The 15,089-nt window shown below is 46.9% G+C and overlaps 1 protein-coding gene across 1 annotated transcript in view; it reads left to right on the forward strand.

The window, feature by feature from the left end:
* LOC126457068 (mediator of RNA polymerase II transcription subunit 14) overlaps positions 1–15,089 on the forward strand; it is a 183,043-nt gene that overhangs the window by 32,396 nt on the left and 135,558 nt on the right. Inside the window, exons 5-6 of the mRNA XM_050093067.1 lie at positions 13,374–13,499; positions 13,585–13,717. Coding sequence (XP_049949024.1) covers positions 13,374–13,499; positions 13,585–13,717 — 259 coding nt within the window. The remainder of the gene's footprint in view (positions 1–13,373; positions 13,500–13,584; positions 13,718–15,089) is intronic.

Below are 15,089 nucleotides of genomic sequence, written 5' to 3' on the forward strand. Positions count from 1 at the left end.
TGTCCCTTCTATGGGACCAGATCACGAACGTGTCATCCACATAATGGAGAAAATAAGTAGGTTTCCATTTGGATGACACCAAAGCTTCCTCCTCGAAGTACCCCATATGGAAATTCACGACCACAGGCGAGAGTGGGCTCCACATTGTGACTCCTTCTGTTTGTTCATAGTATGCTCCATTAAAGAGAAAATATGTGGAGGTCATAATGTGCCTGAAAAGGTAGGTCGTCTTCTCGTCAAATTTCTGTGCACCAAGCTCAACTGACTCTTAAAGAGGCACCCTGGTGAATAATGAAGCAGCATGAAAACTGACCAAGATATCTCAGTCTTTAAGCTTGAAGTTGTTGAAATGTTTTACGAGATCCAGAGAATTACGAATGTGATGAGGGCATTTACCCACATAAGGGCTTAGTAATTCTGCCAGGTATTTGGCGAACAAATATGTAGGTGCCCTAATGTTACTGACAATTGGGTGTAATGGCACCCCTTCTTTGTGGACTTTAGGGAGTCTATAAAGTCTTGGCGGTACAGGTCCTTGAGGTGTCAAATTCTTTGCGACACCCTCTGGTAAATCCGTGTCCTTGACAAAAGCCCTAGTCTTGTTCTCCACTTTATTTGTGGGCTCAGCATTGATCTTCCTGTAAGATTTGTCATTTAGCAGGCTTTGCATGTTCTCAATGTAGTCCTTATGGGAAAGATTGATCGTAGCATTGCCTTTGTCAGCTGGTAAGACAACAATCTCAGGGCGGAGGGCACCGTTGGCCACGGGGTATACAGGAAGAAAATGCACACCAACCTGTATTTGCATGTGGATAGCTGCCACCACCTTTCGCAGAGGAATGGGGTGGTAAAACCACTGGTGCACAGGGCGCGCACCATATCCGACTCAGAGTGTCTGCTCCACGAGCTGGAATACCTCAAAACTGTATTCCGGAAAAATGGGTACTCGGAATGGAAGATCAGACGCACTCTCCACCACACCTCTACAGTACTGCGTATGGAGATGGATGAAGTCATGGAGGAAGAGATAGCCACTGCCTATATACCGTATACTGGCGCACTATCAGGGAAAATAGGGCGAATATTGAGGAAACATTGAGTAGGAACTGTCTTTTGCCCACCCAGTAGAACCCGAGCATTATTGGGAATTTTCAAAGATGATCTCGGTTTGCTGAACCCCGGCATATACCAGATTCTGTCAGTGTGGGAAGACATATATTGGACAGACAGTGCACACCATCGAAGATCGTTGCCGAGAACATCAGAGGCACACTCGACTTAGGTACCCCAACAAGTCGGCGGTCACAGAGCACTGTTCGTCCGAAAATCATGAAATGAACTACCAACATACCAGGGTCTTGGCGCAGACGTCTAAATACTGGGACAGCGTTGTTAGAGAGGCTGTCAAAATTTGTACCAGGACAGACTCATCAACCGAGATTGCAGCAGCTATAACCTCAAAAAGGCATGGGAACCCGCATTGAATCTAATTAAATAGACGCTCAGCAGAGACAACAAATGGGCGGCCAGGGTGGATGAGGCAATTCCACCGACGCCACCACAGATGCCGACGCCAGTGCCTCAGTGGCCGCTGATGTGTGGACCGCGGAGAGAACGCTTCGCAGGGGGTGGGGACTTAAGACGGCCGCTCTCAGGAGATGTTGAGTCGCAGATAAGCACAAAAAAAGATTTTCACACTTAAAGCTTTCGGCCAATGGCCTTTGTCAACAATAGACACACATACGCACACACACACTCAAGCAAACACAACTCACACACATGACCGCAGTCTCAGGCAACAGAAACCACGCTGCTAGCAGCAGCACCAGCGCATGACGGGAGTAGCGACTGGATGGGGGAAAGGAGGCAGCTGGGGCAGGGAGGGGGAGGGATAATATGGTGGGGATGGTGGACAGTGAAGTGCTGCAGGTTGTGCAGCGGACAGGGAAGAGGTGTGGAGGGGGCGGGGGTGGGGGGAGTAATGGAAAAGGAGAGAAATAGAGAGAAATAAATAAATAACGTCTCATTATCCCTAGCCAGATCCCACTCCCACATATTGTTCCTGTGTTGTTGCTTGGTTCATGGAATCCTCCCAAATGGCCTTACCATCAGATTACCCATCTCTGGCTGCCACCCCTCCTTCCACAATGACCTCCACCCGTTCAAATTCCGCCAATCCTTAGCCCTCACCAATATAGTCCAGCAAAACCATATCATCCAAGCCCAAAACACCTTGCAGTCTTTTCTTTCCATTGGGAAGATTCTCCTGTTATGCAATCCCAAACTCCTGGAATGCATAAGAGACGCTGAAACTCTTGCCCTGCAGGAACTTGAGCAAGATGCATAACGCCACCTCAAAAACTCTCCACCCTGCTCACTTCCTACTCCCGCCTTGGAGTGCCACAGTCTTACCACCTCTACAACGGCCTCCAAACCTCCGCCACGCCCCCTCATAGCTGACAGACCCTGTCTCGCAGACCTACTACACTTACCCCACCCTCCAAAACCCACTCCCACCACCATACAGAATCCAGAACCAAAACAGACCCGCAACACAGTCATGAACCTTTCCTCCAGAAGCCTTAGCCCCACAGAAATATCAGTCCTTTCCAAAGGCCTCACCTTTTGCCCCACTCCAAAATTAAATCATGCAGGACTTGTTAAAGACCTTCTCTCCTTCTCCCAGCCTTTAATGTGGAAACACTTTTTCATCACCAACCCTACCCATCAGACTCAACCCAAGGCCAATATTGAACCTTGCCTAACTCAGTTCACTCCTCCACCCAACCGTGATCCACCCACACTGCCCCCAAACCATCCACTGTTAACTTTCCAGAGTTTCTTAACCTCAAATCTTGCCTCACCATCATTCCCTAAATCCCTCAACATGCAGACTAACCTTACATCCGCAGAAAGAACCGCAGTCCACCATCTAAAAACTAATCCCGACATTATAATCCTACCTGCGGATGAAGGCTCCACCACTGTTGTTCTGAACTGCAAGGATTATCTGGTGGAAAGACTCCGACAGCTGTTAGATACTTGCATCTACAAACCTTGCCACAACGACCCCATTCCAGTAATCCAGCAAGATCTCCAGTCACTACTCATATCCTTAGGCCCACCCCAGAACCTCTCCTTGGATCCATTTCTCTACTCGCCCCTACCACTCGCCACACTCCTACCATCTACATGCTTCCTAAAGTTCATAAATCTAACCACCCAGGATGCCCCATTGTGGCCGTTTACTGTGCCCCCACTGGGAGAATCTCTGCTCCCGTAGACCAACACTTTCAACCTATTACCTGGAATCTACCCTCCTATATAAAAGATACGAACCATTTCCTCCACCGACTGGTCACAGTTCCTGTCCCTTTACCACAGGGTGCCCTGCTCATCACTTTTGATGCCACCTCCCCATACACTAACATTCCTAATGCTCATGGCCTTACTGCATTGAATACTATCTTTACCAATGCCTGACAGATCCCAAACCAACAACCTCCACCCTAGTTGCCACAACCAACTTTATCCTCACCCACAATTACGTCTCCTTCGAAGGTATTACATACAAACAAAACCAAGTATGGGCATCCACATGGCACCGTTCTATGCCAACCTATTCATGGGCCATCTAGAGGAATCCTTCCTAAACACCCAGAATCCTATACCCCTCACCTGATTCAGATTCATTGATGAAATCTTTGCCATCTGGATTGAGGGTGAGAAAACCCTATCCACATTCCTCCAGAACCTCAACAACTTCTTTCCCATTTGCTTCACCTGGTCCTACACAACCCAATAAGCCACCTTGGTACATGTTGAGCTCCACCTCGAAGATGGTTACATCAGTACCTCCATCTGTATCAAACCTACTAATCACCAGCAATACCTCCAACTCGACAGCTGCCACCCATTACATACCAAGAAGTCCCTTCCGTACAGCCTAGCCACCCATGGTCTTCACATCTGCAGGGACGAGCAGTCCCTCTCAAAATATACCTAGGGTGTCACTGAAGCCTTCACTGACCGTAATTGTCCTCCCAACCTAGTGCAAAAACAAGTCTCCCTTGCCTTATCTTTCCAGTTTCCCACCACCTCTCAAAGCCCCACCATCCGGCCACAGAGGTGCATTCCTCTCATAACTCAGTACCACCCAGGACTGGAGCAACTGAATTACATTCTCTGCCAGGGTTTCGATTACCTTTCGTCGTGCCCTGAAATGAGAGATGTTGTGCCCACTAACCTTCCCATGCCTCCCACACTGGTATTCCGCTGTCCACTGAACCTACACAATATACTAGTCCATCCTTACACAATCACTGCTTCTAGTCCCTTACCTTATGGCTCATAATCCTGTAATAGACATAGAGGCAAGACCTGTCCCATACATCCTCCCTCCATCACCTACTCCAGTCCAGTCAAAAACATCACCTATCCCATCAAAGGCAGGGCTACCTGTGAAACCAGTTATATGGTCTACAAGCTAAGCTGCAACCACAGTGCTGCATTCTATCTAGACATGACAACCTACAAGCTGTCCGTCCGCGTGAATGGCAACTGACAAACTGTGGCCAAGAAACAAGTGGACCACCCTGTTGCTGAACACGCTGCCAATCATGATAGCCTTCATTTCAATGACTGCTTCACACCCTGTGCCATATGGATCCTTCCCACCAACACCAGCTTTTCTGAATTGTGCAAGTGTGAACTTTGCCTGCAATACATCCTACATTCCCGTAACCCTCCTGGCCTCAACCATTCGTTAGTCGCTGTCCTCATCCATCCAGCCCCTTCCCTGCTCCCATTCCGCCACTACACAGCCGTCCGTCATTCCATCACCACAACTATTCCTTTTTTATTTATTTTTTAAATTTTTTTATTTATTTCTCTCCTCCTGTGGGTCCGAGCTAGGTATAGGCCCACCGTATTCCTGCCTGTCGTAAGAGGCGACTGAAAGGAGTCTCGCACGTTTTGGCCTTTATGTGCTGGTTCCCTGTAGGGTTTGACCTCCATTCTTCAAAATTTTTCCGAAGAGCGAGCCAATTGGGGAAGGGTGCCTTACATGGTGCATTGAGATCTTTAGCCCCCTTTCTTGTCGTCACATTGCAGTCCCGCTCATTCTTCACCTGTTGGGCGAGAATACATTCCTGGGTGTGGTTTTTGGCGTGCACTATGCAGTGTTGCATCCTGCACCGACGACGTCGACCATGGACCTCTTTGCACGTGATATCCAACATGGTAGCCGGTCTGGTGTGGTGGGGTCACCATGTACCCTGTTGGTTGTAGCCCCCTGACAACACAGGGATCGCTCTGCTGATGCCTACGCCATTAACTCCCCATGTTTGCCTAGGAGTAGGTGCCTATCTCTCTGGGGCATTGGGACTCCCGGCAATGGCCATCCTGCCAGGTGACCCTTGCTGCGGCTGGGTGGCACCCATGGGGAGGGCCCTTGGTTGGCATGAATGGCATCAGAGCAGATGACACGCAAGGAAGCGTGGCCAACCGCCAGCAGTTTCTAAGCGTTTGAGGGCTCAATTCAATGCGCACACGTATGACCCCTAATTGTTCCCCTCCCTGGCCAAGCCAGGGGAGGAACAAAAAGCTAAGGCTGGCAGCGACGCTTATTCGCCCCAGTGCCTAGTATATACAAGAGCTGATGGGGAGTCTTTCATGATGATGAAGCCTCAGTTCATTGTAGAGCATTTAGAGGACAAGTTTGGGGAGGTGGAGGGCTTGTCCAAAATGCGCTCTGGGTCAGTTTTGATAAAAACAGCATTCTCTGCTCAGTCATGGGCATTACTCGCTGGTGACAAGTTGTGGGATGTTTCTGTTACCATCCACCCCATTAGAGCTTAAATATGGTCCAGAGTATTATATTCCACAGGGACCTTCTTTTGCAGTCTGATGACGAGCTGCCCGCCAATTTAGAGCGGCGAGGTGTTCATTTTAGAGCGGCGAGGTGTTCATTTTGTCCGGTGTGTTCATCGGGGTCTGAGGGATAATCAGGTTGCCACCGGTGCTTTCATCTTGGCCTTCGAAGGTGGTACATTACCTATGAAGTTCATGGTGATGGTCTGCTGTTGTGATGTCAAGACCTATATTCCTCCCCCGGTGTGGTGCTGGAAATTCGGCCATATGTCTTCCTGCTGTACTTCCAGCCTGACACGTCGAGATTGCAGACGCCCATCACATCCAAATACTCCACGTGTCACGCCTCTCATCTGTGTCAGCTGAGGAGAGCATCATTCACCTTGCTCGCCAGACTGCAGGATTTTACAGAAAGAGAGGAAAATAATGGAATATAAGACCCTGGACCGACTGACCTACTTTGAGGCTAAGCGGAACTTTGAATGCTTCCATCCTGTTTGTATGACCTCCTCTTACACCGCTGCTACAACATTTCTAGCCTCATCAGCTCCAACTACCCCAGTCACCTCTCAGAGCCGGAAGACTAAACGTGCCCCCTTGATGGTGTGGGCAATTCCCTCCCTGTTGCTCCTCCACTATCTACTTTGGGAGCAACACTCCCCCCCCCCCCTCCCCCCCCCCCCCCCCCCCACACACACACACACACAAACCATCGGGGATGTCTGTCCCCACTTCTAAGCTGGAGAAGTGTCCACCTTCTTCGGCTCCTCTCGCTCAGAAGGGGTACCTTGGGTCCCTCCCTTCCCAGGTTTCCACCAGTGGGAAAGGTCACACACACCAGTGGCTGAAGTGCCCAAAAGCAGCTGGATGTAGGGCTTCACAATCCTCCTCTGTTCCGTAGACTGACTCAGTGAAGCCGTCCCAGCTAGGGAAACCCAAGGAACAGCGAGACAAGTTCAAGAAGAAGACCCTTAAGACCAAGGACCGTGTGGTGGCACCCACCCTGCCGCTACCTACAAGCTCTGCGTCTGAGGATGAGGTGGAGATTCTGGCGTCCGCTGAGAACCTGAATCTTGCCAGACCCTCAGATGCAATGGATATTACTGCCTCAGGAAATCAGTGGGTGGCACCAGGTGACCCTGAGGTGTCAACTGCCTCATTGAATATTCAGTGCCTTCCCAGCCTCACCATCATTTTATCCTCCAGTGGAATTGCGGCAGTTTTTTCCACCAACTTGCTGAGCTCCAACAACTTATCAGCCTTCACCCTTCCTCTCCAGGAAACTTGGTTACCGACGATGCGAACCCCCACCCTCCATGGCTATCCGGGTTATTATTAGAATCAGGCAGCTTATGCAAGGATATCTGGTGGAGTCTGCGTCTATGTCCTTAACTCTCTTTACAGCGAATGTGTACCTCTTCAAACATGTTTAGAGTCTGTCGCTGTTAGGGTGTGCACACCTCAGGCTGTTTCTGTATGCAGTATCTATCTTCCACTGGATGATGATGTTCCACAGCATATATTGGCTGTGCTGATAGCCCAACTGCCGCCTCCCTTTCTGTTACTGGACGACTTTAAAGCCCATAACCCTTTATAGGGTGGATCAGTGGCAACAGGCCAAGACACTGTCGTTGAGCAAGTGTTGGCGCAGCTTGACCTTTCTCTCTTAAATAATGGTGCCTCCACACATTTCAGTGTGGTGCATGGCACATACTCAGCCATTGAAGTATCGGTCTGCAACCCTGGCCTTCTACCATCTGTCTAATGGAGTGTGTGTGATGACTTGTGCGGTAGTGACAACTTTCCGGTCTTTCTGTGACTGCCGCAGCGTCGCTCTTTTGGGCGCCTCTCCAGATGGGCCTTGAATAAGTCTGACTGGGACTCGTTCGCCTTCATTGCCACTATTGAGCCTCTTTCTCATGACACCATTGATGTGGTGGTTCACGCGATAACCACCGGCATTGTTTCTGCAGCGGAATCTGCAGTTCCCTGTTTTTCTGGGTCCCCTCAGTGGAGGACTGTGCCTTGGTGGTCACCAGAGATCAATGAGGTGATTAGAGATCGCAGGCAGGCCCTCCAACATCATAAGCAGAACCCATCACTGGAACACCTCATTGCCTTTAAGCAGCTCCATGCCCGAGCCCGACGGCTTATTCGCCGATGGAAGCAGGAGTGCTGGGAAAGGTATGTCTCCACCATTGGCATCGGTATCTCTCCATCGCAGGTTTGGACCAAGATTAGGCTACTCTATGGATATCAGACCCCTGTCAGCGCCCCTGGGCTTTCCCCGAATGCAGCAGTCTGTATTAAATCAGACATGATTGCAGAACTCTTAGCAGAGCATTTTGCTCAGAGTTCTGCTTCTACGAATTACCCGCTGGCCTTCCACTCTATGAAAGAGTGGTTGGAATTTCAGAGCCTTTCTTTCCATATGTGCCACCCCGATGGTACAATGCTCCATTCAGTGAACGGGAATTCCAAAGTGCCTTAGTCGCTTGCTCTGATATGGCTCCCGGGTCAGATCGCAATCACTATCAGATGCTCAAACACCTCTCGGTGGATGGCCAATAACACCTTTTCGACCTTTCCAACCATGTCTGGGTTGAGGATGGAGTTCCCATCACAATGGTGGTAAAGCGTCATCATACCAGTGTTGAAACCTGACAAGAACCCACTGTAGGGGGACAGCTACTGCCCCATTAGCCTCACCAACATTCTGTGCAAGTTGCTCGAACGTATGGTGGCTGCTTAAGTTTTGGGGCCTTCTGGCTCTGTCTCAGGGTGGGTTCCGTCAGGGCCACCTCTATCACCGATAATCTGGTCTGCCCGGAGTCTGCCATCCATACGGCATTTGCCCGCCGTCAGCATCTGTTTGCCATCTTTTTTGACTTGCAGAAGGCGTACGATACAACATGGCGACATCGCATCCTCACCATGCTTAGGGGCCTGCTCCCGATTTTTCTGTCACTTCGTTCCTTCCGTGTGCTAGTTGGTTCTTCCCGAGTCCAGGAGAATGGATCCCGCAAAGCTCTGTTTTGAGTGTCTGCGTCTTTTTAGTTGCTATCAATGGGCTCACTGCAGCTGTGGGAACATCCGTATCAGCTTCTTTGTATGCTGATGACTTTTGCCTGTACTGGAATTGCATTTGCTGAACAGCAGCTGCAGGGCGCTATTTACAAGTCGCAGTCTTGGGCCACAATGCGTGGCTTCCAGTTTTCGGCCACCAAGACTTGTGTCATGCATTTCTACCGCTATACCACTGTTCACCCTGATCCACTGCTTTATCTTGACAGTAAACCTGTTGCTGTGGTGGAAACGCATCGGTTTTTGGGATTGCTTTTTGATACCTGGTTGACTTGGCTCCCTCATATTCGGCAGCTTAAACAAACGTGCTGGCGACATCTTAACACTCTTTGTTGCTTGAGTCACACCAGCTGGGGTGCCGATGATCGGTCTACCATTCTCCGACTGTATCAGGTGTTGATTCAGTCCCGTCTTGATTATGGGAGCCTGGCTTACGGTTTGGCATCGCCTTCTGCGTTGCGGTTGCTTGACCCTATACATCACTGCAGGATCTGACTCGCAACTGGAGCTTTCCGCGCAAGCCCTGTAAGCAGCATACTTGTGGAGGCTGGTGACCCTCCATTGCGGGTCCGTTGCTTATGCTACACATGTTTGTAGCTTGCCTGGGCATCCAAATTACTGTCTCCTGTTCCCCAACTCGGTCTTCCATCTTCCCGAATGGTGGCCCCGGTCAGCGTGTCTGCTTGCAGTTCGCGTCTGGTCTCTTCTCTCTGGGCTTGAGTTTTTCCCTCTCCCACATCTTTTCCGGGCCCATATACGTATACTCCTGTGGTGTGTGCCCCCCCCCCCCCCCCCCATCCCCCCAATGCCTTCAGCTGGATTTGGTACAAGACCCGAAAGACTCAGTCCCTCCTGAGGCCCTCTTCCGATGCTTTGTTTCCATCCTTGCCGCATTTCCCAGCTCTGCCGTAGTCTATATCGATGGTTTGATGGTTGTTGGTCGAGTTGGTTATGCTTTTACTCGTGGGGAACAATCTGAACAATGCTCATTGCTGGATTGCTGCAGTGTTTTCAGTGCAGAGCTTGTAGCCATCTCTTGCACCCTAGAGTATATCTACTCCTGCTCAGGTGATACGTCCATTATCTGTGGTGACTCCCTGAGCAGTTTACGAGCAATCGCCCAGTGTTTTCTTCTCTCTCATTTGGTGATGGCTATCCAGGAGTCCATCCTTACTCTTGCCCATTGCAGCTGCTCTGTGGTTTTTGTGTGGACCCTGGGTCATGTCGGCATCCCAGGTAATGAACGTGTTGACACACTGGCTAGACAGGCTATCAGTGCACCGGCCCTGGAGATTGGCCTTCTGCAATGTGATCTCCTGTCAGTATTGCAGCAGAAAGTCCTTGGTGCTTGGGGTGATGAATGGTGCACCCTGCCTTCCCTCAACGAACTTCAGGTCATCAAGGAGACTACAGGTCTCGCAAGGATTCGGTTGTTCTGTGCCAGACATGCATTGGCCACACCTGGCTGACGCACGGCCGTTTTTGGCGCCATGAGAACCCACCTCTATGTCACTGTGGATCAGCGTTGACAGTGGCCCACATCTTGTTGGCCTGTTCGCTTTTAGCTGTGCTCAGGCAGACGTTTGCACTGCCTGATGCGCTTCCTGCACTTTTAACGGATGCTGCTGCAATGACAGGCTTAGTTTTGAGTTTTTTTTTTGAGCAGGGGGCTTTTATCGCTCGATATGAGAGTTTGTCTCTTTTTTTTGTGTTGAGTCTGGCCTTTGGTCTACAGTTTTATGATTGGAGTTTTTAGTATGTTACTTGGTGGTTGGCTCCCCCCCCCCCCCTTCTTCCACCCCCCCCCCCTCTTGGTTGGCCAACCACTATAACACTCTGGGTGTGTTTAATTCCTCTTTTCTGGTCTTTGTCTATCTCTTTCTTGTTCTGTGTTGTCCCTTGTCTTCTCCGTTACTTGTTTTTCTTCCTTATGGGTGTTTCATGGTCATAGAAAACGGACTGATGGCCTTCATAGTCTGGTCCAGTCAACCCCCACAAACCAACCAACCAACCAGCCAATTATTTCTCTATAGTTCTTTACTATTCCGCTACTGTTGCTCACAGTGCGGTTTCAATTGCCTGAGACTGCAGTCATGTGTGTGAGTTGCATTTGCGTGTGTGGGTGTGTGTGCTTATGTGTGTCTCTTGTGGACAAAGGCCATTGGCCAAAAGCTTTAAGTGTGAAAATCTTTTTGTTGTGCCTATCTGGGACTCAGCATCTCCGCTATATGGTGAGTAGCAACTTTCCTTCTCATAGTATCGTTGCACTCCATCCAGGATTTTCCATTGTTAGATATACTAGAATTTGTAACATATAAAGTGCATATTGTGGGCCCTTCTTAAATATACACTGTAGGTTGTAAAACTCTTTCACAAACTTCAGTGGTCATGCATTGTTAAAACACAGAAATGATGCAACTGTTAAACTGTCCTAGAGGAGCCATTAAATGCCTGTCGCAATCAACACCTATAAAAGGGACACACAACATGACAAAGGCACTTTGACAGGAGATTGGAGTTTCTGTAATAACGTTTCAAAATTATTCATATACTTCAACAAGTCTGCGTATTTTTTGTTCGTGTTATTTCTACTCAGCCAACTGTAATTTTGAATCGCTACGAGCTTGTCAGTCACGAATATTGCATGAAATGGACAATTTTAACTGAGACAGTTTAAGCATATCCCATAAATCAGCTTACTCGTATTTATGTATTTCTGCAAAAAAGGAAAACATGTATTTTCATTGCATAGGGTCCTAGGGGCCAGTGGTGAGTCCTCTATCCATTTTTAAGGTGACATTGGTATTTTAATGCTTTATACAGCAGGAAGTTGTCAGAGTTTTTGAGAAATTTGGTAAATGAAACAATGCTTCTGGAGCATGTCTATTAACCCAAGTGTGTCTGATATTTTATTGACCCTGCGGAGTTGAAATTCTTTTTAGCTAGAACATTTACTTCATTCTGTAGTTGTTCTGCATATTCTTAATGATAGAAGAAGCAAGAGCCACAGCACAGGCTCAAGTTGGGGAAGGAAACCATCTATGTGTCTTCAAGGAAATCTTCCTGGAATTTGCCTTAAGTAATTTAGGGAAACTGTAGAAGACCTAAAATAGGATGGCCAAATGCGGGCCGAGTGTCTTAAAACATTGTGCTTCCTCACTTGGTTTCTTTTTACTGAAGGCACAAATGATAATGGTAAAATCTTAACTCCACTATACTCGGTTCTTGCAATTAATTATTGGTCCACATTTTCTTCTCATCTTTGTCACCACCGGAAGGCAAAAAGTTATATTGAATCTGAAGGTTTGTTAAGACACCACTGAGCATTAGTATACATGGTCTTATTGTCTTCCTCCAGCCTGAGAACTGTTTCACTGAGCCAACATGAAAAGTGAACCACATTTCAGCTTGAATTTTTCACATGTGTTAATTGCTACTGGAGATGAAAGCCACTTGAGCTACCAGGAAATATGTTATGCCTTGGGCTTTGTAGTCTGGTGCTTAACTGCACAACCACCAAGCTGCTCTTCTTCACTGCTTACAGATCCAACTCTCATTTATGAGATGTGTGGTTCAAATCCCTATCCATCTTTAAATGAAGGCAAATACTGGCTTGGCTTCTTGAAGGAGTGTAGTTGATTTACTTCCTCATTTTTGGGCTACCCAAACTTGTACTCAATCTCTAATGATTTCATCATTGACAGTTTTAAATTCTTATTTTCCTTGTCCTTGCCCTATTTTGCATAACATACAAGGAAGGCTTTAGGCAAGATCCGAGCCTATCTGTATTTATGTGTCTAAGCTAATCTTGAATTCCCTGGTACATCATGTGTGTCATTTGTAATAATCTTTTTGTGGCATAAAGGTGTGTCAATGTAGTTTGATATGTATTTCATATTTTATCCTGTTTGCTCTGAAACATACACTTCCAACTACCCTTTGAATATGTTTATATTTCCCGAAGCAGAACTGCTCGTTTATGGAAATCGTGCATCTGTGATGCACAGTTTGTTTTATAGACGGTACAGGTTAAGGAAACAGAAGGAAGAAAACAGTAATTTGTCGTAATTACTACAGTGTGCTTAAGTTTATGATGAAATAAAGTACATTAACAAGAGTAAAGGTATTAATATGGTTCCATGCAACATTTCTCTCTCAAAGAGTTCTGAAAGGCCTCCATACTGTTCTGTAACTGGAATTAAAATATTACCATAAAATACATATTTCAAGACAAAGCATGTTCTTAAACTGCATCCAGTGCGGAAGGACTTTCAGTGATAATAAGTGCTGAGAGAACTTTGTCTCCTAGAGCACTTACAATTCAGTAGGTTTACAGATGTAGATATAATGTACAGTAGAGTCATAAGTATAGACATCAATGTAGTATGTGATATTGTGGCTCTTCTGTTTAACTGCAGGAGAGAATTGTTCCTCCAGACCCAATAACACCAGCAGAACGCCGTGCAACCCTTTTGCGACTCAACCAAGTTATCCAGCACCGGTTAGTTACTGGAAATCTGCCAACTCGGATGAGAAATCTCAAGGTATTGTTAACAGATAATTTGTCATTCCTATTTTCAACAGATTTAAATTGAATGTTTCTTTCATTAGAGGACCTTTTTCTTTCAGATTGAGAGTGGCCGTGTTACTTTCACTGTGGAGCACGAGTTTGAAGTATCACTAACTGTGATGGGTGATGGCCCCAATATTCCATGGCGACTGTTGGACATTGATATATTGGTAGAAGATAAAGAGACTGGAGGTACTGCTTAAGGAGTACTAGTCTCTTATTACCTTACGTAATTTTTTCTCAACAACTAGTAGCTTTTCGAGTTGTCTGTAAACATGTAGTCATTTCTGGCCATAGTGCATTACATTGACAGTTACCTACTTCTTAACCAGGTATTATTATTTTTTTCTTTTTGTCAGTTGTTATCAGTGTCATTCTGATTGAAGTGTTGGCCTGCATGTTTTTTGTTAAACTGTTATGGTGGTTGTTCTTGCTGACAGGCATGCAGTTTAGGTTGGGACCAAGTCATTGGCATCTGCCCTACTTGTCAGTGAATGTTTAGGTGAATGCAGAAATCCCATATTACTATCTTGGGTAAGATCATAAAGGGTGTTGCATTAATGTCGTTTTTGTCTTCTTCCAACTTGTTATGAAGTGTTATGTGGGTCTGTACTGTATGCTGGAGTGTGATGGATGCTTGTGTAGTGTATTGCATTGTTGTGGCTGAATATGGAGTGAAAGGGAAGAAGGAAGCCAATGCACAACGTGCTTCTCTGAAGTTTTACCAACACTGCTGGGCCCCACATGGAAACTGAATACTCATTAACAGTGTTGTGCAGCTTACTTCATGAGAAACGTAGTAGAAGGTTTGAATTTACCCCAGCACGTTGGCGCAAATAAGGAACAACATGCCATCACCATATCATTCAGTGTTGCCAAATATTTGTTGTGAAACTTTCTTCTTCCACTAGGATTTTAACCAGCTACTTTTTTGTGCATTTAATTGCACAGTTTTTGTATGTTATGAATGTGCCATCTCATGTATGGAAGTGAAACATGGACAATAAACAATTAAGACAACAGAACAGAAGCCTTTGAAATGTGGTGCTGCAGAAGAATATTGAAGAATAGTTGGGTGGATCGCATAACTAATGAGGACACACTGTGTAGAATCAGGGAGAAAAGAAATTTGTGGCACAACCTGACTAGAGGAAGAGATCGATTGATAGGACACATTCTGAGATATCAAGGGATCACCAGTTTCGTATTGGAGGGAAGTGTGGAGGGTAGAAATCGTAGAGGGAGACCAAAAGATAAATACAGTAAGCAGATTCAGAAGGATGTAAGTTGCAGTAGTTAGTTGGAGATGAAGAGGCTTGCACAGGTTAGAGTAGCATGGAGAGCTGCACCCAACCAGTCTTCATACTGGGGAGTATAACTACTACTACATTTACATCTACAACAACAACAACAACACCGTGAATGTGCAAGTAACACAAGCACTTTTTGATGATTATCCATTTCTATGGATGCCAATCAGCAGTTGTTATGTTCAGTTTCTATAATTCGATAGTGTGTAATGCTGTTGGAAAAGGAACTTTCATGTTTTCCTCCATCCTTTGAA

Source organism: Schistocerca serialis, chromosome 2 (genome assembly GCF_023864345.2).
Source record: "Schistocerca serialis cubense isolate TAMUIC-IGC-003099 chromosome 2, iqSchSeri2.2, whole genome shotgun sequence".
Lineage (NCBI taxonomy): Eukaryota > Metazoa > Arthropoda > Insecta > Orthoptera > Acrididae > Schistocerca > Schistocerca serialis.